Consider the following 26,455-nt stretch of genomic DNA (forward strand, 5'->3'; position numbering starts at 1 on the left):
GATTATCTTCATAATTACACACAGACTGAGGTTTTCAAATCTTTATTTCTGCTGATTATGATGAATTTCTGCTTGCAGCAAATGAAAAAACGATATGTGAGATTAGAATATTACATCACACCAATAAAAAAAACAAACAAACAAACATTCAAACACAGAAATGTGGGCTTAGTGAATAATATGTTTAATATTTTCTTAAAGATGGTCATTTTTCACATGGTGGTTTTCATCTGACAAACTAGTCTCTGGAAAACTCATTGTTCTAATCCATTGAATATGATTGCATGCTGTAAATATTGCTTAATTATAAAATATTCAGACCGACCACTTAAACTAATAAATTACTATATCTTCAGGTAGAAGCATCTAAACAGAAACTTACAACTAGAGTATCAATTTTATTCAGGCGATTAAAAACAGTAAAGGTTGTGTTGCTGCTGGTGTTCCAAACTGTTAACTGCTGCCACCTAGTGAATTCTTCATGTCATTGCATTGTACACCATTAAAAATAGCAGGAGGCTTTACATTAAACCATTATGCATGTTGATTTTGAAAAACATTAGAATTTCACTGCTTTTGTCCACAAGATCATGTAAGTTTTTCTAACATCAATGAAAACTCAACATTATGTATGGCTGGTTAGCTCAGAAGGTAGGAGTGTGGTGCTTAATAATGCCAAGGTCATGGGTTCAATCCCCATACTGGCTAATTAAAATCTAAACTCTTCAGAATATCAACACTTAATTTCCTGAGTAAGATATTCCATCATCTGCATAATTTTTTTAACTGGTTAAATTTTTAAACCAACCGCTCCGTTCTGGGGTTATTCCCGCAGCATTAGACGTCCTTATAAATAATCATAAAAGAGCAATCTCAATTTATGAATTTTGTGCTCGATTAACAAAATAGTCTCTTACAATTTCTGACACAGTTAGTCATTTTCATATTCTGTCACATTGCAACCATGAACGTCCATGCATTTTGTTGGGTTCTTAACCGACAGACCAAGACAAAGCAATTCTTAATTTTCAAGTTGTTCTATTCTTTTTTCTTTTGAGAAACATAAATGTTCATCACTTTGTGTCTCTGCTTTCTTTGAATAGAACTTAGTGCAACTGATTTTACATAAAAGTCACCTAATTAGTAAAAAGAATTGATGTGTGTGCAACATCATCTCAGTATAATGCCATAAAAACAAGGTATTTGGTGTGAATGTCACAAAACAGGCATTTGGGGAAATATTGAAAAACAAAAGAGTCCACAAGAAAGCTGCAAGATGTTCCATTTAAGGTAGCAATTAAAGTGACACAACATTGAGAAACAGAGATTAGGCTCTGTTTGGTAGTATACCAAAAATAACATTTTTAACCTTTCTGTAAAAATATTCACCATACTTGGAAAGCTAAAGATAGTGGTGGCATCATCATGCATTACTTCCCATAGAATAGGCTGAGAACCAGCTAAGATTTAAACAGAAGATGACTGGAGATTAACGGGAAGACTAATGTGAGGTTCCGCACCTCAAATTAATAATCCAGCGCCTTTACTCTGCAAGCAGCAGAGTACTTTTGCCTGAATATTCAGCAATTTGTCTTTCAGAGAACACACTGTAATGAAAACCAGACAGAAGCATGTGTGTGAAATCTGAAGTGCCGGCTTCCTTTCAGGATCACTGTGGGAGCTTATGAAAGGTACAGAGAATCAGCCATTATTGCACTGTGCACACTAAAAGCAATGCATTCAAAAATGACTCATTTATTACTTATTAATTCACATTAACCATTTACCAAAAGAACATTCAGTCATCTTTATCTCCATTACTGGCTTATATATATTTTTTAACTCTTCTACAAAGACGGTCCTGGATCATTGAGGCTAACTTAACCCTTTAACTGCCATGAGGACGCCGGTGTCCCCATTGACCTGCATATGGCAGTATTTAGGGTGACAGTTAAAGGGTTAACGTAAGAGTAAATTGAGTGTGCTTTACAGTTTACATTGACACATAACACCAATAGTAGATGAAAGCTTTCATTGTCAAGTTTGAACTTGCTTGGTGCTAAGTGGACGAGAATGTTATTTGAATTTCTTAGAAAATGTGAAAGAAAATACCTTCTTCTGCTCAAAAGGGACCCCAAAGTCTGGCAAAATACATTTTTACTTTGCTCCACATACACACTAATTTTCAGAAAACTGCCAATTATTGTCATTTTTGCTTGGAGGCATTGAAAGAAATGCACAACAAAGACTTGTATGTTTAATACATTACTCAACACTGCTGTTTTACCTGGTGTTGATTTGGCACGATTCAAATGGGTTACATTTTCATTTAGTGGTTTTCAGAGTGCCAAGTCTGGAAGGCTGTTGCGCAACTCTGGGTTTTCATGCACAGGAAATCATGAGACTTGATCCTTTCGAAAATCTAAAACAGTGCAGTTACTTTGACACAGTTTATGCTGATCATTAAACTTTCTCTAGAGAGAGCAAATTCGTCCAAGTAGAAATTATCACCATTTATCATTAGATGTGCTTCAGGAAATTTGGAATAGTGCCTTCTGGCTGAGGAGTAAAATAACATCATATCTGATTAATTTCATCATGTTCAGGGTCCGGAAAGGGTAAATGGACCGTGAAAGAGAATTTTTACTTAGCAAGTCTGAGCTAGCCTTTTCCAGACAGTGTGAATGAGTGTGTCTCTGTCTCATATACATTCATTCTTTTGGCACAAGTCAAAGTGAACTTCAACTTTCTTGCTAATGAGTCTTCTCCTTTGTTTCCTAGTACAAGAAAGTGAAACGGTGCTTTGTATTCTCATATTTTCAATGTTAGTCACTCTGACATGCCATAGATGTTCCAATAATGAAAAGTGACCTTTTACAACTTTCTAACTGCTTTAAATGAAAAGGAAAAACTTTAGAGGTTGTCCCCCTCCAAACTATTTACATTTTGATTCACACAGATATCCACTCAGAACATGATGATTGATAGATATTGTTCATTTGTATTTCTCCCATTAAACTATTGATTCGTTCAGTTCATAGGAAAACTTGTCATAGCGTGTTGTACAGACTCTCACAAAGCTGATAGAAATATATGAATTTAAGACCAGTCTTAAATCCTTAGATATAATCCTTAACCCTTACTAAACACATTTTTATGTGCATCACATGCTCTAAGAAAATTTTGCTTTTTTTTATTTTTTATTTTTATTTTTTTTTTACAAAAGACCGGAACCAGTAAGTGTCACATTCATCTTTATGCTTGTTTGCTTAGAGAGTGACATTCTCATTTTTGGCCTCTTTCTCTGTTTTTGTTTTACTTTAGTATGATGTGGGTTTTACTCTGTAGATTTCAGCATTTTGCTTTGTTGTCATAGATGTTTCAGATGATCAAAATTCTTTAACATCAGACAAAGATAACTTTAGTGAATTCAAAATGTTCTCAAAGGATGGTTTCATTTATGGAGGCAAAATAGCTTTCCCAGCCTATATGGCCTTGTGTAAAATTTAATTGAGCCCTCGACCTAATAACAGTCTGCGCTACCTTTGGTAGCAACAGCTGTTGAGAGATTGAGTCCAGCTCGGGTTTGACTATTGATATTCAATTGTATTAAAGTTATTTATAACAGCTATCTGTCCACATAGGACCATATTGGCAGACTTTAGAAGTCAAGTTTTATTTGGTTAGAGGAGTGAAAGATAAAAAGGACGATGATTACCTGACCCAAACTCTCACTTTTCAAAAATCTTTATGACAAGAAATATAATTCAAATAATACTCTACCGTCCACAATAACTCTGATCTGTCTTAATCAGAATTAGGAGTATTTTTAAACCCTCCTAATGGTTGATATTTACAACCTAGTTTTTGTCTTTTTTTTTTATTGTTGTTAAAAACTGTGAAGATCAGTCTTATAGGTTTTTATGAAGTGTTCAGAGTGTGAGGACCAAACACAAGAAATAAGCCATCAAATCAATATATTTGTAATTTAATTTTAGGCTAAATAACATACATACCTCCTCTTAATCAAGCTCTAATGTGCAACCCCTTTTTTGGAGGTTGCTCCCCTTAAAAAAAATCTTCTTGGGGCATCCAGGGTTTTTGCTCTGGCCCTGGTACTTTATTCATCCCCTGTTGGGATGAATAAAGTACTTCTATTCTATTCTAAAAGTCGTGAGGGGAAAGTCAAGAATATGGGTCACCTAAATTTTCATGCAGTGACATGCTACTCTAGGGAAAAATAATAGATGTCTTCTTTAGTTTGGTTAATAATAATAGCAATCATTGTACGTAATCCTTAAACCATGTCATGAGTGCTGAATGACTCACCAATAAACGAACGACGACTTGAATGCGAATTTTAATTAGGTATTTTAAAAAGAAAAAACTCCCGTGGAAAAACCCGTCAGGAAGTGTTGTCACACGATAGTCTACAGCAGCAGCAGCAGCAGCAGAGAGAGAGAGAGGTAGACCAGTTCCTTCACACGGATTTTACGGCAGTTCTGTTCGGCTGCCGAGGAGAAAGCGAGAATAGAAACATCTGTTGATCATCGGTATGTGAATTTCTTGTCTCTTCGGCGAACAAACCTTACTGCAAGATCTGCTTGCTGTCCCGTAAGCAATTGTCAGGTCTTCCGTTTTATTTAAGAAACCACGTTATGCGTAATCTGTTACTATCGCGTTTGTTGTTGGCTCCTTGCGATTACTTTCACCTTTTAAGCCTACAACATAAATAAATAAAATTAAACGACAGCGACTACAGCATACGATGCTACTAAAAGGTTTCTGTTTCTGTTTTGCCTCTGATGGGTTTTGAACGCGGTTTTTACCCATCGATTGTTTGCATCATCACGTTTTGCGATTTAGGATTTTATGCAGCAGACCACCGTAGCGAGAAACTGTAGCGTGGAAATAAATTGACAAATGATTTTTTTTGCGGATGATTTTCGGATTCTTAAAACTTATTTATATTTTTTGTGTGTATGGGATTTGGATACAGCCACCGTTGCAGAACCATCCTGACCCAAATGGCCTGAGGTAAATCAGACTGGATGGCGATTTGGAGAGCATCTGTAAACATTTATTGCCAAATCTTCCCACATATATATTCTCCATTGGATTTTGGTCTGGACAGTAACTCTCTCACAGTTTTCCGACAGCATCATGTTATCACTGATCAATGGTTTTGTTGTGTATTAAAATGTTCAGTTTTGTGCTCATTTTACTTGAGCACCTAATTTTGCAACTTTATGAAATGCTGCATGTGTTTCTTTCTGCTACAAAAGCCAACCCGTTGGACAGTCTGAGATGTATTTCTTCTCAGCCTCTCTGGAGCTGCCATGGCGCCTATTGACTGTTTCTCTGATTTACTATTTTCTTACCGAGTCAGTTTAGGTGCACAACGTTGACTTATGAAAACTATCTGTCACACTGGATTGTATTTAGGGGTATTTCATGGTGCTCAACATTCACATCTCAAGTTTTAGACTTTGCTTGTGAAAACGTATAACATGATGTTTTTTTGTTGTTGAAGGTAACCAAGCATGGCCATCATGGTGGCTGCTGCGGTACTCAAGCTCTACGCCATTGGAACGGCACTTTCCTTGCTGGCATTTATTTATGGGATTGCTGACTCCTTCGGGGGACTCATGTACACTCAGAACCACCACTACATCCACGAACTGAACCAACAGACACAGAGGCAGATCCCCTCCGGGCCCCAGGTGCAAAGAACATCTGTGTCTAGAAACATTGGCTGACGAGGAACTTTGTGATGTTGGATCTTTGCTTCACTTTAAAGAGACTTGGACTGTACATATTTTTCTTCCCAGGGGATGTTTTGTCTGTTTCTTTGTGTACTGTAAAAAAAAAAATGTTGTGCAGCTATTTTTCAGAGCAACTACAAAGCTGTAACAGATGTAGCAGCACTACTGAACAATTTGCACTAAAACTAGAATGTTTTTGTAGCTGTTTCTGAAATAAAATAATCTTTTTAATCGTTTAACAAGTGTAAATTCATCGCAACCTCTCTTTAACACATGGTTTACAGGAGCAGTAAATCAGTCCAGGATTGTGACAAACAGCTTTGACAGGTCCAGGCAAAGTCTGAAGAAAAAAGAATTGCGCAATAGCAGCTTAATTTATGGGGAAAGAAATTTATTTCTTTGATCCCTCTTGTGAGAAAAGTTGTTTAACTGGTACTTGCTCAGGACTGTTGTTCTGTGTACTTACCGTGGTTCTGCTGATTTTTTTAAATAAGTTCAGGAAACAAAAATATGGAAAACCAACAAGTTAGAGCACATAGAAATCTTGGATAGTGAATCATCAGATTCAAACGTAAGAGACTATTGACGCAACAGCGTTGACCCTATTGAATGTGCTTTTGTGTGTAGACAAATGCTTGAAACCTACACCAACTGGTTTTAATAAGTAATGGGTGGGGGAATCTTTTTTTTAAATTACTATTATTATTTTTTAAAAGGTTAAAGCTTTATTGGCGGTGCTGAAATTGTGACATACACAAGACCAGTCAGTGGAGCTGAGTCATATTTCACATTTTGCTATCAAGTTCTCAAAAATTATGGTTTCGTCATCTAGTTCTGAGAAGCACTTTTAACATTTGCTGGCTGACATTTACCTGAACCCTTTTTAGATAGAGAGAAAAAAAAGAGAAGGACAGATGTTGAAGACGACTCGAAAAGAGAAAGGAAAGGATTTCAGTGACTTTGAACATTGGCATGATTATCAGAGCAAAACAGTTTCAGAAACTGCTGAAATACTGGGATTTTCATACCACCCACCATCTCTGAGATTGTGGTGAATGGTTGAAAAAAAAAAAAAAAAAAGCAAAGATCCAATGGTTAAAAATGTCTTTTTGTTTTCAGAGGTCAGAGCAGAATGGGCAACATTGTTTTAGCTGATAAAGCCACAAGAAATACTAAATATAGTCACTGAATGCACAAAAGTCTGTGCCCTGAAAAATATATGGGCTACAGAAGCAGAAGACAAAACTGGGTCATCTAAAAATGGGAAACTGAGGTCACAATTCACACCGACTCACTGTAACCGGATAATAACAGATTGGAAAATATTGACTGATCCAATCAGTGTTGTTTTCAGCTGCAGTTTTCAGATTTTAAGGTCAGAACTGGGCATAAACGTCATTTTAGCATGTACCCATCCTGTCTTGTATCAACAGTTCATGTTTTTAGTTTGTATTTGACAGGAAAGTTCTTTTTAAAAAGTCAGCATCTCTGCTGACAAAGATCATTGAACACGTATGGATTCCTACAGAAAGGAAGTTTATCATCTTGCACTTTTCTTCATTTATGTTGTGGGTTTGTGTCCATCATCCCTCCGTTTTACGAGCCATTACTAACCTACTGTGTGAGGTTGCATTTGTTGCCGCTCCCAAAACTTAATGATGACATCCGAACAACACTCATTTACCAGAAGTGTTGTTTACGTGTTTCTCTTGGCTAGAGGTTTAACCTGGATACAGCCGGCAGCAAGACAGCTGCACTTTGTTGGCAGGACCGTTGTTAAATGTATCCTCATAGAAGAGTTTTTCTATTGAAAGAAGTTGCTTAAATATTTACTCCTTGTCAGTACATGTCCTCCCTTTCAACGTTTGCGTAAGCAAAAACAAGGCTGAAAACTTGTGCGTCAATTGCCAGAATCTTTCTGCACATTACGCTCACCCAGGGGATAATAGAAAGATCGACCATACGTGGAAAAATAGTCGACTCCATCTGTTGATTTTGTTACTACAACAGAAGCAGGGGCTAAAAAAATATATTTTAAACATTCAAGAAGTGCTTTTATTTAAAAGTGAAATCATATAGACTATAGATTCATTTCACACAGAGTGGTATTCAGTTGTTTATCTCAGCTAATTTTGGTAATGAAACCCCGAAATGCAGTTTTTCAGAAAATTCTCACATTATAAAAGACCAATAAAAAAAATCCTTCTTGCAGTGCTTGGAGGTAAGCAAAAAAAAAAAGAAAAGAAAAAAAAAAAGATGTTTTATGCAGTCATGATCCAGCAAATTTCAAGCTTTGCCATGGTCATTGAACCCCAAGTTGATACATTTAGGAGTGTGGGTGGGTACAGAGGCCAGGTGGGATGAAATCTGCATTTTCATAAAACTGATCAGCAAAGGAAAGCATGAAATGACCTTCTGGTAAATTTCTCTACTGACACGTTGGCGTAATAACCCACAGTGAACCAAAACCAGCAGATAACATCGTCCTCTTCGTTCTGATTCTGCTTAATATCCAAATCCAAAAGATTTAAGACTCCCAAGTGGCAATCCAGTCCTTTTAGTTTTTAGCGTATGTAAAGCACTTCTTCCCTTTTCTATGGTTCAGGAGTGGTTTTCAGATTGCAACATGTCATTTAATTGAGCATAGTTTCACTGTCAAAACCATTTGTTTTTCTTCCATTAAACTTTCCACTGTAATGCTTGTTTACAGACTTATATCAATACACAGCTTTTTACCAACAACCTTTTGGAGCTTTCCCTGCTAGTGGAGGAAAACTAACTGTGAAAAAAACCACAATGTTGGGGAATGAGTTTAGTGTAATTCATAATCAAAATTAACTTAAATTCCAATATGGAATGTTGTCTCTTTACCCCATGGAAAACATTGACTTTTGATGGTGTTTAAACATGCTGGAACAAAAGTAATGTAATAATAAGAAGGCAAATGAAAAACATGGAGAAAAAGCTGTAAACAAAAAAAGAAACAATGCCTCTGAAAAAGCAGAACCAAAATAAATAAATACCTTTTACATCAACAAAAGGTTATAATATATGAAAAAAGAAGTACAAACAAACGGTGGATGTGTTCACATCTTTTGCTGAAATTGAAATCCTTCCCGTACGTCACATGGATGCGGGTGGGAGCATCTGCTCTCTTAACACAGCACTTTTTTATGTTGATGACCCGTTCAAACACTCCCCACCCCCTGGGCTTGCTTTCATAGTGCAACACCTTCAGCTTCTGCAGGGACACAGGTCACTGTAACTCTTCCTTCCTCTGAGGGTCCACTCTCTCTGCTGACATGATCTGGATCACCGTGCTCCTTAGTGGGCTGTGCGTCCTCCACATTGCCCTCCTTCTCTTAGCCGAGGGGAGCAGCAGCAGCGGCGGTCCCTGGGGAAGGACGGTCACTTTCCGGCGGGACAAACGGGCCCCACGCCTCCAGAGGGACACCAGCAGCTCCACAGACTCTTCAAACCCTTCTCGCGGTCCTGCCTTCGCCTCTTGCCGGCTTCCCCTCACCCCAATGGAACACAAGATTCTGGACGATAACACACAGGAGGTGAGAGCATGAAGAGAGTCGGCTGTTAATAAGTACTTAAGATTTATTAGACATATTAGTCATGCAGCACAAAGGAGAGGCTGATGAATGATTTTAAAAATAGGTTGATTTTTTATTTTATTTATTTTTTATTACATTTATTTATCAGGTGATGTAGACTTAATAACCAAAAGAAGTGGAGGAGAATAGAAGAAGTTTGCGTCATTATTGATGTAAATGATATTTGAACATTTTTGTCCTCTTTTTCCCCTAGACAGGGTTTAATGGTGATGACGGCTCCCACGTGATTCTCACATGGGTGGGCGATGGTACAGGAGTGAGTGTCCCATTTGGTCTTCTTCAGGCTCATATGCAGCTTTCCATTTTAAAGCATAAATGTCCAGATTGTACGAAAGTAGAAGTCGGCTGTTATTAATCAAACAAATATTGAAATAATCCAACTGGATTTGTGTGGTTTGCTCTAGTTAAAAGAGATATGCACACATAAAACACACAAAAGAGACTGAAGAAATGTAGCCATGCACCAAGAAAACACAGTAAGCAATTAGAAGCATTTCTGAACACATATTAAAACATAATCCATAACTAAACAAAGAGATATATACATGTTTAAAGATTCATGTTTGTAGTATCATCTAATAAATTGTTACTGTAATGTTTTCAACATTACTTGTGAAACATAAACTCAAATATCACACACATAATGGCTGTTTTTTAACTTAATCTGATGGCTTCATTACCACTGTTTGAAGTGGATCTGTGTGCTGCTTTTTGTCCGAAACAAATATTTCATGATTATTTGAATAAAGAAATCAATGCAACTCATTTTTATTGTGAGAGTTTGACGAAATACTCTCGTGAGTTTAGGGCTAACCTTAAGAATCGTCCCACTAACACAACGTTTCTCCGTGTACCAGGTGATCCTGGTGCTGTCGACAATCAGCGCTCCGCTTGATTCTTACCTGGCGGGAGGCTCATCTCGACTCTACCGAAGGTGAGTCCAAATTTATCCTGCACATTCCTTCTACTCAGCACAGAGGTACAATAAATGTTCTTCTTATTTCTCAACAGCACAGATTATGGCAAGTCCTTTCACGATATCTCCCACCGCATCAACCACACCTTCATCAAAGAGGAGCTTGGAATCAGTGTTGGACCAGGGAGCTCAGTGAGTTAACAGTATAGCCATCAGTTTGATTGCAAACTTTAAAGACGGTGCAACTCAACGTGGGGATTTATGTGTTGATCTAAGAACCTCCTCCATCCTTTCGGTTGACACCATTCTAAGGATTGGGACATTGGGAACTCTGGGGAAACCCTGTGAGATTCTAGAAGAAGTCGAACTGAAACAGCATTGCATGTGGTTGAGGATGTGCTGCAAAAAGTGTGAAGACTCCTCCATTGTTGTCAAAATCAACCCTACCAATGTCTTCCTTCTGCTTCCACACATCCAATCAGCATGGCTGATTTTTTTGCTTAGTTTTTAGAGAAGCTGTAAAAGAATTTGATTAAAACCATAAAGTTAAATTTTGGTCTCAACTGATCAGAGTCATTCGTTCAAAGGATTAGTTTGATGATGCTTTGAACAGTGGTTTTCTTCTAACCACTCCTCTGTGGAAAACAGATTTGTGGAGCAAAAGATTTCTTTACGCTACATAATTATGCACAATGTGTTGTTGGTTCATTAAACAAAATTCCCCAAAACATTTTGGGGGAATTTGTTTGGGGAAAAAAAATTACACACACTACATAGTGTAATGTGTGTAATTATATTACACACACTATTTAGGTAGTGTGTGTAATACACACACACTATTTAGGTAGTGTGTGTAATACACACACACACTATTTAGGTAGTGTGTGTAATGTGGAAAAAACTGTGAGCTTGAAAAGTTTGAGCTCTGTGAATAGTGTTTCTATGCCTTGTACGCATGATAACTGATACAACTCATGTCTGCTCTTGACCCATTTCCATTGCAGGTGATACTGACTGCAGACACACCCATTGTGGACAACCCGGGAGGGATCATCTTCACCTCTATGGATGCTGGAGCAACTTTCAAATCCACCCAGCTGCCCTTTCACCTGGATCAGTCCATTACTTACCACTTCTTCAACCCCGACTACTTGGTGGCCCTTAGTATAGATGTGAGTCTTTTAAACCTTTCACTTCCCTGCTAATGTTTTTCCGTCTGTGGTTTCCTACGCCTCATTTAATACCGACACACTGTCAACATGTTGAGGACACACCTTAAAGAAAAAGCAAACACTGCTCTGTTTCCTGACTTGCAGGACAGTCTTTGGCTCTCGCTGGACTTTGGTGCTACATGGACAAAAGTTCACGAGGGAGTGCATTCTTTCTCATGGTGAGGACAAACAGGAAACAGTGTTAGTCAGCGCAGATTAGAAGGCTGGGATTAAATACAATTACAAAGCATTTGGCTATTAGGACATATTGCTTTGCAAGATGTCATACTCTACAGAAAAGGAGAACCCTCCATAAAAAACAAAAAACAAAAAAAAAACATCCCTTACAAGAATCTTGTGACATTCTGTGTAATGTTGGTAACTTCCTGTTTCCATCAGGGGAGCAGGCACAAATCTGTTCTTCAGCTGCAGCCGGGTTGATGCAGGTAAGAAGCAAGAAAGTTTTAAAAGGGAAGTCACAAATCTTTACTTGAAATGCCTTTTGGTAGTTTTATAGAGCGACGTCCACAGATGAAGGTATTTCCGGCTCTGAAAGAGGCTTGGAGGCTTTTAGAAAAAAAGAGATTTATCAAGGCTCAGCAGAGTCAAATAATCTTTTTTAATGGCTGATTCATGTCAGCCAGTCACTGTCCACACGAAATCCTGAAAATTTTACTATTTTAACCCAGATCTGTCGCTCAATAACTTATTTCACCTGAACAAAGACATTGAACGTCATATTTTGTCAGTTTATTTCTTCCTGGGCACCAAGAGAAAGTTTCCAAGGGAGGCTGACATGAGCGCCGCTGGCCTCGGGGTTTCCATCTAAAACCAAAAGCATAAACACAATTTAATTGAGTTTATTATACCTGGGTTATGTATAAATAGGTGGGAAAGCTGAGCTGGCAGTGTGTCAGAAGTAAACCCTATCATTATACTGGTTAGATGTGTAACAAATCACCTTCTCAACAATCACAACAGCAGGGTCAACTACAACAACAAATGTAATAGATGTTAAAAAAAAGTCCCAACTTATACATAATCCCCTCAATTTAATGTATCTAATCATAAAATTGTATCAATCGAGTTTTTACATAATGTGAAGGCTGACTAACTTACTAGGAAACAAAATCTAATTTTATTCTTTTCTTAGTTGAAGCAGAAGAAAGAGGAGATTTAGTGTTGAAGAGGACGAAGGATTTGGGGAAGACCTTCACCATAATTCACGAGGACGTCTTCAGTTTTGGCTACATTGGCGCCTTTCTCTTCTTCTCTGTGATGGAGGACCCGGTAAGATGAAAGGACTCAACGTTGTCCTGTAGTGCTGTACTGATTCGGCTGTCCCCCCTTGGTGTATGATAGATAACACAATGTTCGTTTCCCCAGAGGTCTCCTCGTGTCATGTATTTTTCATCAGACCAAGGAGAGACCTTCAGTCAGGCGCTTCTCCCTTCTGCATCAACAGAGCAGGTAGGAAAGGCTTGGATTTGTTGCTTGGGATGTTCAGATCAGGAATTTTAGTTGTGGATCCAAATCTGTTGTCATTCCAGGACAGGATTTTATCTACACATACTTGTATAAACTTGTGCTGTTTTCAAGTGGGAGGCTAACATTAACATGCTTACTGCGTTTTGATAAGAGTCATCAATGATTATCTTTATAACTTTTCAATGTGGTTCCAGTTCATTGTGTATAGATAAAACTTACACACTTATTCTTATATTTTCTTGAGATGATATTTGCTGCTGTTGTATATGTGGATGTATTGGAATAATTTGAATTGGGGTAGTTCCTGTGGATTTGTGTGTGTGGAAGGTTCATATTAAGCTGTTTAAATGCATCTCTTAAATTCTATATAATTTCTTTCATTTCCTTTTTCACTTGAGTTGAACACTTCCTTGATCACATACATCATAGTTTCAAAAACAGGAATTTTTAACCAGAAATACCACAGAAATCAGTAAAGAAAGTGATCCTAGTTTTTTTCTGACAGAGATATCGGTTCTTCTTTCTGCTTACTGGTGAAAATGGTGATTAAAAAACTCTCCTTCTAAAACAGCTTCAAATACTTGTCTTGTAAAAATGCATTCTAAGATTTCCACATGCTTCGGTTCATCGACTATTTACAGAAGCTGGTTTTAGGTAAAACTGGAAAGGCAACCTTTCCCTACTCCAACACTCCCTGAATGCACACCTACCCCAATGAAACTCTTTCCCGCACGTCGTGTTGACACTGCAAACACAGACGTTGGCTCATGATGATTAGACTCTGTTTATAAAGAAGATTAAAGTAGTCATCAAAATGAAAAAAGAAAAGTTGCAGTCCTACATTTTTACACCCTCATACTGTCTCTCTCTCTCTCTCAATTTGTGCGTGTGTTTGCAGTTTTACTCCATCCTGGACGGAGACGAGGACATGCTCTTCTTGCATGTGGACAACCCAGGAGGTATCACACAAAAACACGGGCCTGAGTTAATCTCTTCCTCTGAGACAGAAAGCATACGCAGAAATGCTAAAACGTGCCAGACTCATTTGCTTTTGAAAATATATCTAAGCCACGTGACAGTTCATATCTTTTTCAGTGACTTTTGTTTTTTTGTGATGGAAAACGTTGACAAGAAAGACTGAACTGGTTTCACTGGTTCTGTGATGCAGACAAGGCATCCACTTCATTTGATAATTCACCGAATTCTAGTTTCTAATTATTTCTCTCCTCTCCTTTCCTGTTACCTTGTTTCCTCCCCTTGCTCTATATTTGTCTCACTAATTAAAGCATTTGTAATTGTTTTAATATCAAGCCTACATCTGCTCCAGTTGGTGCTCTAACTGCAGAGATAAATAAGGGAGACATGTGGGCAGCAGGGGGCCTTATCTCTTGTTGGCTGCATGGAAGCAGAATTAAGTTGTGCTGCAAAAACTGGTAACCTTGCCTGTGGATCAGGGTGTTAACACAAGCAAGACAAGTACACACACTTCATGACATCACTCACACCTCTCAACCATCTTTGTCCTTCAAGCTTTTAGCCGACACGTGTATTTAAGACTCACACTTATTACACAGGTTTAATGACCTCCGGACGTCTGGGGTTTTCCTCTGTGGCGGCGTGTTACAACCTGTACAGGTTTTCTGTACTAAATTTCACGCCTAATGTGTTAACCAAAGATATACAACATTATCAAGCCGTGGCCGCCACTTGACATTCCTGTTACAGCGTCATGTTGTTTGATTTAATCTCAGACACCTTCTTTGGAACTATGTACACGTCAGATGACCGTGGAATATTGTTCTCCAAGTCGCTGGAACGACATCTGTTTGATGGACACAGGAAGAGCGATTTCACCAACATCACCTCACTGAGAGGAGTTTATCTAACTAATAAACTAGATATCGGTAAGTTTCTCTATCAAGCTCTTCTCTTCTACCCCTGTTGATGCACACGAATACCCAAAGTCAATAAAAAAAAAAAAAACACAAACAAACAAACATGGCGCAGTAGAGAAGGTGCTTGTTATGGTGCGTTCTCTTTGCTCACCAGGTTTGAGTTCCCAGCCAGTAATACATCAAGAACGTAGGTATGGAGAACAGACAGTGGGCCTTGTTAGATGTTGAACATTTGTAATACTTCAAAGTCATAGTTGCCTGGATTATCATCAGCAGTCCTTTTTTTCCAACTTTCACTGAAAATGTTCCCAGAAAAACCTGATAAGGTATCGGGCCTTTAAGCCTTTGATCAGCCATTAGCTAACTATTCTGTCTGCAGACCCTCCCTGCTCTTTATAGACCCTTTATTTTGAACACACAGAGGGGATCAAGGCTTGCTTCATGTCTGCAAGTCGCCATGGTTCTGTGGCCGCAAAACAAGACCAGACCCTAGCCCATCTGTCACCAGCTGTCTTTGTGCTGATGTGTAGGCTTTATCGCTTTAACCAAACTCAAACTGTCAAACATCTGAAATGAATTTTTTACTTAAAAGCCCCGGTTCCAAAAGCCACGTGGCTGACTTAGAGACAGATTCACAAACTGAAGCTGTTGTGTTTTCATGCCTTTTCTCATAGCAACCTTTCAGGCCATGCAGCTTTCTCTTCTTCTAATTACACCCTAATGAGCGTTAGCAGTTCACAGGTTGTCTGGAGCCGTTTAAAGTTGTTGGGTTTTTTTTTAAGAGCTTCCCTGCATAGTGCACCTGGTAGGCATGCTGGGCAGTCACTGCTGGAAAAAACTGGTGGTTGGCAAGACTGTTTTCCCACTTGTGAATAACCTTTTTGCAAATAAGTTGGAAAAACACTTCCAGATTGTTGGACAGCAGCACTTCTGTAAGATCATTTCTAATTCTTCACCAAAATGCTCCACAGAAGACAATTCACAAAACCCCTGATTTTCTAGAGCTTCTCACGTTTCCCAACAATTATTTAATGGGGATTTCTTATGAAATGGAAACAAATACACCAAAGACTCCATTCATCCTACGCTTTTAGACATAGAAATACAATCTTAACCCCTAAATGAACAAAAGTTCAACTGTGTTTTGCAAAGTTTTGGACTGGGTAATATTTTTGTTCTTCTGCCCCCATATCTTCCTAAATACTCAATTGCATTTTAAAGCGGCTTGTCACCTATTTAAACTCTGACTATTTACCATGAACTGACATTAGATGAAATTAAAAACCAAACCTGACCTGAGAACTTTGTTCTGTTGCAGATGGTCGAATAAGATCTGTCATTTCCTTCAACAGAGGAGGAACATGGAGGCAACTGAAGAAACCCCAGAATGTGAACTGCGCAGACAATGTGAAGCGCGTATGTGAAGAAACGTGTGGAAAAAAGGCTTTATTTCTTAGACTTCAATTTCTAACTCTGGCTTTGTTGTCTATTTTTAACAGTGTAACCTTCACATTCATGGAGAACACAGTCGTAAAAACCGAATAGTTCCAATGCTCGCTCTGTCTGAGCCAACTGCCATTGGTCTCGTCATTGCTCACGGTAATTTGACGCCCTTTGTGTTAAATATGATTAGAGTCTAATGTTATCTCAGATTATATTATCTTTTTCTCCATCAGGCTCTGTGGGTGATTCTCTCTCATCATCTCAGCACCCAGATGTGTTTGTTTCCTCGGATGGGGGGTATAACTGGAGAGGGACCCTTAGGGGCCCTCACCACTACAGCATACTAGACTCTGGGGGTCTCATAGTGGCTGTGGAGGTTCACCGTGAAGGACAAGTCAAGACCATCAAGTAATTAAAGAAATTACCAGCAGCTTAGGTTTTGGTTAAGCTTGAAAAATAACACTTGGTCAACAGCCAAAAAATAATCGTCGTCTGTGGTTTTTAGGGTCATTTTTGATGAGCTGAATCCAAAAATTGTGTTGGTTTTGTTCAATCAGGTCGACTTTCTGAGTTATGGATGCAACATGAGCATCGAAATGCATTACTTGTTTTCACAAGTGGATGGGTTTCCTGAGAATCTGGGATCAATGAGTGATGAGCAGGAGGAGAGATTCCATCAGGACAGAAAAGATGGAGAATTTTGAACAATGAAGACATAATGTTCACTTTACATGTACTTACCCTTATGAGTGTTTATCATTCAATTTACAGAAATCCAAGTTTGTAATATCTAAGTAATACACTCTGTAAGAAAAAATTTTTTTTTCTCCGAAAACCTTTTTTGGAGGAGAAATATTAACAGAAATTAACTGATAAAGTCTGAAAAATGTCAGCAATTTAGTCAGAAGATCGGGTTTCTCTAAATCAAATTAGAATAAAAACCTGACCTGATTGAGAAAAACGGATATCATTTTTGGATTCAGCAGTGCAAAAATAGTCCTAATTCAGTTGAAAAAACAGACAGCTTCCAAAACATATCTTTTTGTAACTCAGTGTATCGAGTGCCTAAACTGTGCCAATGGCATTTCCCATCAGATTCTCCACTGATGAGGGCCAGTGCTGGAAGTCGTATAACTTCACCGAGCAGCCCTTCTTCTTCGCAGGCCTGGCCTCTGAGCCAGGCACCAAGGCCATGAATGTCAGCGTGTGGGGCTTCAGGCCAGAGGAAGACGGTCAGCCGATGTGGGTGGCTGTCACTATCGACTTCCAGAGCCTCATTACCAGAGAATGTAAGTCAAGAATGATGAAAAATGGGGAACACCCCCAGGATCACAGACAGTAAGTCTGCTCTTTCCCAAATCTCCTGCTGAGTATTTGTAGGACATGCTGCCACGTAGTGGTAAGTGTAGCAATTGTTTTTTTTTATTTTTTATTATTTTTTATTAACTAAAACATAATACAAGAACAATGTTTAGGTTAAGGTTCACAGTTCAGCTATGCTTCAACTGTTTTTAAAATGAGCTTTAAATAAAATTACTAGAGTACTCTTATGATGACCTAACAGAAAAGGCAGGAGCATCACAGATCCTCTATTGTACTAAACATTGAACACAATGCATTTTTCTACAAATTCATCTTTTTTTTTTTTTTGCTAAACCCTCTCGTGGCAAAGGATCACTGCAAGTGATAGTTACAGAGGTATCGACTTTATTTTGATCTATTAATAGGTAATAAGAAGGACTACGAAGAGTGGCTGGCTCATTCTACAGACAAAAGGAACTCGGAGAGAAATGGTTGTGTCCTTGGTATGAAGGAAACCTACAGGAGGCTGAAGAAGCAGTCTGTGTGCAGAAATGGGCGAAACTTTGTGGTCACTAAGAAGCAAATCCCATGCCCATGCACCAGAGAGGACTACTTATGGTATGTCAATTTTTTTGTTATTGCTTAAATTACAGACATTTCATACTCAACAAGTGGTTAAGTGCATAAATTAGCTTCACCAAAAACTACATCTCAGTTCAGGTTTGTATAAGGGAGGGCTGTGTTGTGCTGCTGGCATTTTTGTAAACATCTTACTGTCTTTGTAAACAGTGACTATGGCTACTATCGTCACGTGAACACCTCAGAGTGTGTGAGACAGCCAAATACTCCAAACAAAACTTTTGAGATGTGTCTGAATGGAGAGGAGGATGAGCTTCTGACTGCTGGGTAATAATCAAAACTATTTAAAGGAAAGATTATGTCTTTTTCATGAATGACTAGGTCTAACTATAGAAATATTTATACCCTAATCAAGAAATTGTGACTATTCTTGAAAGGTGATGGTAAGCAATGCTCTCGGTCCAATTTTAGGTTATTTTGGGGCATAAATATCAGTTTCTAGATTTGTGAAGTTGGTCGAGAGACTAAAAAACTGAGACAATCAGCAGCAAAGGGTGGTTCTAAATACTAAAAAATATTGGCTCAGTGGGGCGTTTTCAAATGCATGCCACACCATTCATATTTTTGTGTAACGTTTACACAGAAAATATAACACGGCTCAAAAGAGTGTATTGTTTTCTTACAATTTCACAATGAACAGCTTCTTTGTTTTGGTCTATCACGTAAAATCTTAATAAGTATGACAAAGCAAAGACACTGTCTTCTCTCTTTGCAGATACCGAAAAGTCCCAAGTGACAAGTGTCAGGGTGGGTTCACTCCTCAGGATGTGGTGCAGACAATCATCCGACCATGTGGGGTTAAGCCCAGCCCTGACCCTTCAGTCCAGTCCACATCAGTTGGACACTTTGACACTCCAGTAAGAATAGTTTTAATGTTAAAATGCTTGTCTGTACTCTGTTCTTACTGATTAGACTCTCCAATACTTATATATGTATATATTGGGGGGGTTTTCCAGAAAGAAAGGCTTGTCCTGATCCTGGTGTCTGTAGGAGCAGCAGTTATTGTTCTAGTGGCTATTGTCTCTGCAGTTCTTGTTGTCAAGAGAGGTGTTTATAGGACCAGGTGAGTTAGACATACACACTCCCAGCATGCAGCTTTTACCCTTTGAGTGCAAGCAGATGACTGTGGTTTCTGCAGGATGCCAGCGTATCGTTTCTCTAACCTTCGTATCCAGGATGATAATAATGGCATCACAGCAGAGATCGGGAGTGCTGCCAGCAGCAATGGTACAGCTTGCCAGAATGACTCAGATGTGGTAAGAGTACTTCAGGATAGTTTTGGGACTTTTTCCCAAATTTTAATAGGTTTGTGAATCAAAAATGTCATTTTCACTTGTTCACTAATATGCTTATGCTCTTGTTTTGTCAGGATCTTCTCGAATGACGCTTGGCTAAAACTGAAGAAAATGCTAGTAATTGAAATTGGTCCCACAGAAGAAAAGAAAAACTACAAATGAAAAAAACATGAAAATAATAATTGTTAACTTATTAAGTTCAACTATTTTGTGCCTTGTGTACGTTTTCTTTATGTGTACAGTATTTTTCTATTCTATTTTATTGACTGTTTTGCAAATATTTCAGCTTTTAACTGTAAAAACTCTGAAAAAATCTTGACTTTTATTTATGTCTTTACCTTTTTGCTATGTTTAATGCTTTGAAATATTGTTGCTCGCATTGGATACCCTCCTTCACAGAAAGAAAACATTCCAAGCAATAAGACATGTGTCGAATGTGCCAAGTCGGCAGGGGGCGTTGCGACATGTTCCGTAAACAAGCGAGGGAAAATACAGGAAGTTGGTTAAAACAAAGATTTTGTTTGACAGATGTATCACTCCCATAAAGATGTTTATTTGGATGTAATTTTTTTTCTCAAGGATTTAGATTTAGGGTCAACAAATAAAACATTTTTAAATAATATACTAAGCAAATTATTTAAACTCGTGTCTTTAAAAAAAACCGGGTTATTCATTTTGATAACTTGCTGAGAACACACACACACACACACACACACACATATATATATATATATATATATATATATATATATATATATATATATATATATATATATATATATATATATAGTTTGTCAATTTTTGACACAAAGCATCAACTTTCTTTTTGTGAATATTTTTAAGTCAATGTTTTCAGAAAATTATATAAATAGAGTAAAAAGGCTCATACGTGTGAAGCTGCTGCTAAATGGACTAATTGAACCTATTATTTATTCTTCATACATTTTTATCATATTTTATGTCTTTATTGAATATGTTAAATATTGTGGAAAATAAGTGTTTTTTTCTGTTCGATTGGGAATTTTCTACAGCTAGAATTTCTTCTTTGATGGATGTTTTTGGACCAGCGTCACGCATGAAAAAAGAGGGAGGAAATAGGAACAAAAAGCAAAGATCCTGTTTTTGGAACTGACTGAAAATATCCTAATGTACAAGACCAGCCAATAATAATAATAAAATAGTTTTAAACACTTTTAAAGTGTCCTTTCTTGTCCATATCCAGACCCATTCAATAAATTTCTGTAATAGAAACGTTTAAAGATCCGTCTTTATGTATCCATGTTTTTCTGGAGAGAGTGACGCATCTTCACCTGTTTTCTTCGGCTTGGGTAACAGGAAGCTTCGGCACTATCAGTCTGTCGATTAACTAGTCTCTTAAAGAAGTTTAAATCCCGCTGTTCTGGAGTCGGTAAGTACGAAAAGTTGTTAAAGCATTTAGTAATCTGAACTGCAATATTTTTTGCAGATAGAGTCAGAGACACCGAGCCAGTTCAGCGATTAAAGCTGCATTGTATACTAGTTAGCGTTTACAAGCAGCTTGCTGCTTATAGTCAGTGTCATATCCAATGAATTGTGTTTTAGTTGCCCTCATTTGGATAATAACGCAGGCTGAAGGTGGTTATTATTGGTTATTAACAGGCCAGAACTTGAGAGCCACAGCTAACGTCTTAGAATCAGCTTCCGTCTTTGTTGCGCAGACGTAAAATAACACAAAAGCTGATAAAAATTGTTTTACAATTTTAAGGTTGTTGGTTGTGAAGAAAACGTGGCAGGAGGCTCGCTAAGATGTTCAGGGCTAGCGGTATGTACTAAATAAATACATTTACATTAATGATTTCCCCCCCCCCCCTTTTTTTAAATAAAGGTTTTAACCCTCTGTATGTGTTTATCCTGCAGGCATTTTGAAGTCAGTGGTGCTCATCTTAGTGTTCCTCCTTGCTGTCTTTCTGGCTTTTGAGCTGCTGGAGATTAATGTGGAATTCAAACTAGGCAGCATGATGTGTGAGTGACCGCTTTTGTCCTTTTTATGTGTTTTTCTGCTGGATGTTAAGCATCACTGACCGTAAAATAGATGTGGAAATCGTTCTTTAAGAACTAAGGGATGGCTTGTGATGACTGACATTTTTCTTACTAATTTTTTTCATTTTTCTGTTTTTCTGCTTTTTAGCCAGATCTTTGCCAGAAAATGAAGTTCGTACGTATTCCCATCTTTCATTTTGTTTTCACATAATCACTGCTGTGAAATGATGCAGAGTCAGACGTTTAAAAGCCTTAAGATAATATAGCTTTTTGTATTATTGTATACTGAAAGTCTTGAAAAAAATCAATCCTTTAACTTTAGTAATTCAGCATGACAATTACTAGTGTGCTTGCAATAAAAACAATTCTGTGTAAAAAACACTTTACATTTTTATGAGGTTGCAGCATACACAGAACAATTTCCTGAGAGTTTATGATGCCTGCTTTACTTTATGATTTATTACTTAACATACTTTACTAAAGGTCGGATTTTATTCTTCTTTTTGCATTTATGATTCAATAAAAAAAGATAAAACAGTTCAAGCCTCATTGCACATTGTTGCCATAGCTGCTGGTGTCTGTAATTATAGATTCATGTGGTATTTGCTGCCTGTGCTCACAGACACAAAGCCAACTGGGCATAAATGTGGACTTTCCAAGGTGTGTCCACCGGGACACATGGCCTTCAAGCTGACCAGCGGCGCTGCCAGCGTGGTCGGCCCCAGAATGTGCCTGGAGGACAATCTGTAAGTGGAATTCAGTTGATAAAATAATACTGCAGGAAGTATTACACACACACACACACAGTTTGTAGTATCAACATGCTTTTTTCTTCTTTTTTTTTTAAACCTTTTGTAACTTGAATATTGAGTCATGTATGTTGGTGTTGACAACAACAGGCAACGTCAGGGGAAAACAAACAGTGAACTTTAATCCCGCGATCCTCTGACTTTGTGTTACAGATTAATGAGCAGTGTAAAGAACAATGTCGGGAGAGGGATCAATATCGCCTTGCTCAATGGTACGGTGCAGCTTTCCAAACTAAAATTTGTAATTTCACATGTAAATTTCTAATTTTATTTCTAAATTTCTTTTTTTTTTCCTCACCAGGAAAAACAGGAGAACTAATAAAGACAGCTTATTATGACATGTGGGCAGGAGGTCAGTATGTATTTCCATTTTAGGCATATAAAGATATTTGCACTGTGCTAACTGTGTCTGTAAACCCTTTATAGACGTGGATCCATTTATTAAATTTCTCAAAGAAATTGAAGATGGGACCATCGTAATGATGGCTTCATTTGACGACCCAGCATCAAAGTAAGGACGTTTTCTACTTATGGATTCTTCAGATTCAACTGATTTGATTTAGATGTGTTGGAGTTGTTTTTGTTTTGTTCATGTTATTTCTTTGGTTCTATAGACTCAATGATGAAGCCAGGAAGCTGATTGCAGATCTGGGCAGCTCGGCTGTGGGAAACCTGGGCTTCCGGGACAACTGGATCTTCGTAGGAGGGAAAGGCATCAAGACCAAAACCCCATTTGAACAGGTAACGTCACCTCCCACAACCTTCATGCATCGTCTCCTCTCATTGTTTTCATTTCCAAATGCCAACAGTCAAGAGTTTCATTTGGGTTGGTTCCAGTCCAGTTGGTTCCTTAAGATGCCCACGTTTTTGCCTCTTCAGAATCCATATTTGCCCACTATGAAGTAGGCCTGTTGCAATAAACGATAAATCAATTAATCGTACAATAAATTAAAACTATCTACGTCATTTTAATTATCGGCGTTATCGTCTCTTCCAGCCTTTTTCTCTTTCTGTTGATGACGCTAAATGAAAAAAGGCTCAACTCCGCTGCTCTCCACTGACCCTCCCTTCCTCATTTCCTTAGTGTAATGCCCAGTTCACACTACACCATCTTAGAGCTGTCGGCCCATTTTCAAAACCTGAGAGATCACACATTAGCTGACAGAAATCCTAGGTATAACTGTTCAATCGGGTTTGATCTGCCGTGTGGAGTCCAACAATGTGCACAAAGTAATGGCTACAAGTCCAATTAACTCATTTTATAACCAGGCATTAATCAATGCTTTACTACAATCTACCTGCAGTGCATGTGGCTCTAGTGTCAGCGTAACGTCCTGACTGAATGAAAATCATTAGAACCGATTTATGTCACGTTAACGAAGAACAGCTGAAAAGTTACCGGGTTCATCAACTGTGTAGCAATTTGGCTCCAACTCCTCCCCTTGTCAGTTCTGTATTCTTTGCACAAAATGTTTTATAAACATTAATGTTGTTTCCACATATCATCTCCAACGAACTTCGGATTTCGCAGTGTCAGCTGTTTGGGATTCCCCTCTGTAATTTCCCCTCAGAAAGCAAGGAGAATCCGTGCTTTCTGATTGGCTACCTGTCACATTCAACAGGCTGCGTTAAGATCCCAGTGGGGGAAAACCCCTGATTTAGATTTGGAGGGTCCACAACGATCTACAGTAACACACTACACACTACAGGATGATAACAAGCGACAATCTTAGAACGATCAAAGTTCTAAGATTGTCTTAAGAGGAAAATGTAGGTGTGAACTAACGTGTAGTGTGAACTACTGCATCAGGTAGTCAACATCTTCTCTATTTAAATCTAATGATTACACAGACTTCATAATCTGCACTTTTTTGGTTGAATGCAGTATTTATTTACACTTTGATTTTATGTTGTTTTTTTTTTTTCAAGTACATTTTTTGTAAATGGAGACTGAGAATCCATTTTATTTTTGTTTTTGGTTATTTTGTTTATTTTGTCAATCACTTCCAGTGTTAAGTGTTCTTTTTTAAATAAATTGATCTATCTTTGGCAGGAAATCGCACGCATTATTACATCATTTCCATTAAATCAGTGTAAAAATGTCTTCAAACTACTATTGCCTATCACAATGGTTTTTGAGACAATTAATCATTCAGCAAAATTAGCTACCGTGACAGGCCTACTATTAAGTCTTGTTTCTGGCTTAGTGTTGCTTACTTAAGAAAAAATGAGATCTGTCTAGCGTAGCTACATACCTATGAATTTTTTTGTCTCTCCTTTTCTCTTCAGCACATAAAGAACAGTGCTGACACTAACAAATATGAGGGCTGGCCCGAAGTCTTGGAGATGGAAGGCTGCATACCACGGAGGCAAGACTCGGCCCGTTGATGGAGTCTCCACTGCTCAACCGGTCTTTCCTGCCGTCTCAGCTCAGATTGGTCAATGTCTTTCCATTTGAGCCTAAAAACGATTTGGACACCGCTTTCCAGTTTGAAAAAGAGCAATAAGCTACAGAGTAGGAGAATAAAAGCCGACACCGTCTTGCTTGTTTGTTATAAATGGATGTTTTAGATGGGACAGAAAATAAAAGTGCAGTGAATTGAGAAAAAGTAGGTCTGTTATTGTCATCACACTTTTTATATCTAGAGCCCAAAGACCTGAGGTTGCTACACTGTTGAGGTTTTTGCACTGTTTATCAATTAGTGTCAGTCCCTGCTTTTTGTAGATTTTGTAGAAAGGACTAAACTTTCTATCTGCCTACACTCTGCCTTAATCTATTTCATACATTTTGTAGCCAACAAGTGTGATTCAACTTTCTTTTTCTTCTTTTTTTCTGGAGTTGTTTATTTTTTAGAAAATTATAATTTTGATTGTAATCAAACATACCAAATTCACTGTGCAATGTGTAAATATTTCTATAGACCAATCTTTTGGATTCAGAAGATTTAATTTAAAGAATATTACAACAGTAATATAAGTTCTTAGAACAAATAAATGAGAATGAGACTGTTCTTTGTCTGAGTTTCTTCTTTGGTGAATTGCTTGTACGGAAAGGCTAAGTCCCACTCAGGTTAATTAAGGCAACTACTAATGAAAACTCAAGTGGAAAATATGACTGCTGCGCAATAATCAAGAACTTGTTTCGATTACAAGTCTACAGATAAGCTGTAGCTCCAAAAGATGAAATGCTACAAACAAGACTCAAAGCTTTATTCATGTTGACTGGCACAGTGGGGGAACCTCCGTGATGATGAGGGAACTTTTTCTTTCATTTGAACAATGGAGCTTCAGGTTGCACAAGAACGTCAAAGCTCATCACAATGTAAGAAATACATAACAAATAACATAAAAAACTAATACATAAGAATAGCCACATTCTCACACACATAATTCATGATGATTAATGGTTGTTTTGGATTGCATTTAGTTTTGTTATTGCTGTAGGGTAAAAGACAGTTGAGACGGTTGGTTCTTGTTCTGATTGCTCTGTATCGTCTGCCTGAAGGCAGCAGTGTAAACAGAGAATGTTAAGATTTTGTTTAGAAATGTATTTGAAAGAGAACCGACAAGCCAAACAACTTCATCTAACCTAAAAGTTCAGTTTTGTTTGTTTTTCTGAGCTTAAGAAGATGCTAACATATTTATTCCACATTGGTACGTCTTTTTTCACGGCACCCAGGTTTCTGCCAGATAAAAGAATTCCAAAAATTTTAGAACGAAATAAAATCCCTTTCAAAAAAGTATCGTTAGCAGTGGTGCCACCAAAAGTTGTGTGGAAGATGTCAATATAATTTATCTAAATATGTATGATAGTTTTCTGAAGATGAATAGTGGAAAAGATAAGTTATAACTTCCTGCCACATATGTTTTCATATCCTTTTGCCAACTTATTAGTGGTATATACTTGGTACATATATTTATACTTAAAAACATAAACCTCAGTAAATCAAACATAGCAAAATGCCTTATAAACTTCTGCTGCAGCTTTTGGTTTGTATTTGTGGCTCTATCTGGCCACCAGATGGCCTCTCCTGTTTTTAAAAATTTTAA

General features: G+C 37.8%; 2 protein-coding genes and 1 long non-coding RNA gene across 3 annotated transcripts; all 3 read left to right on the plus strand.

Moving 5' to 3' along the window:
* Positions 1-2,141: 2,141 nt before the first annotated feature.
* Positions 2,142-6,001, plus strand: LOC122826161. The gene is made up of 2 exons (XR_006369744.1): positions 2,142-4,553; positions 5,534-6,001. It is a non-coding gene; the product is annotated as an uncharacterized LOC122826161 (long non-coding RNA).
* A 2,910-nt stretch (positions 6,002-8,911) lies between these two features.
* On the plus strand, positions 8,912-19,723 carry si:dkey-159a18.1 (sortilin). The gene is made up of 21 exons (XM_044107707.1): positions 8,912-9,328; positions 9,582-9,644; positions 10,246-10,322; positions 10,400-10,496; positions 11,309-11,476; positions 11,621-11,694; positions 11,915-11,961; positions 12,669-12,805; positions 12,902-12,985; positions 13,902-13,962; positions 14,755-14,907; positions 16,217-16,314; positions 16,398-16,497; positions 16,575-16,749; positions 17,437-17,630; positions 18,069-18,261; positions 18,433-18,549; positions 18,998-19,139; positions 19,239-19,345; positions 19,421-19,538; positions 19,652-19,723. The coding sequence occupies exons 1-21, from the start codon at positions 9,068-9,070 to the stop codon at positions 19,664-19,666; spliced, it is 2,481 nt and encodes an 826-aa protein (XP_043963642.1). The 5' UTR covers positions 8,912-9,067; the 3' UTR covers positions 19,667-19,723.
* A 1,139-nt stretch (positions 19,724-20,862) lies between these two features.
* On the plus strand, positions 20,863-25,416 carry fam3c (FAM3 metabolism regulating signaling molecule C). The gene is made up of 10 exons (XM_044107708.1): positions 20,863-20,985; positions 21,322-21,378; positions 21,474-21,578; positions 21,745-21,771; positions 22,219-22,342; positions 22,559-22,617; positions 22,707-22,757; positions 22,832-22,916; positions 23,020-23,146; positions 24,695-25,416. Exons 2-10 carry the CDS (start codon positions 21,363-21,365, stop codon positions 24,791-24,793), a joined length of 693 nt encoding a protein of 230 aa, XP_043963643.1. The 5' UTR covers positions 20,863-20,985; positions 21,322-21,362; the 3' UTR covers positions 24,794-25,416.
* Positions 25,417-26,455: the final 1,039 nt, after the last annotated feature.

The sequence above is a fragment of the Gambusia affinis genome, linkage group LG23, assembly GCF_019740435.1.
Source record: "Gambusia affinis linkage group LG23, SWU_Gaff_1.0, whole genome shotgun sequence".
Taxonomy (NCBI): domain Eukaryota; kingdom Metazoa; phylum Chordata; class Actinopteri; order Cyprinodontiformes; family Poeciliidae; genus Gambusia; species Gambusia affinis.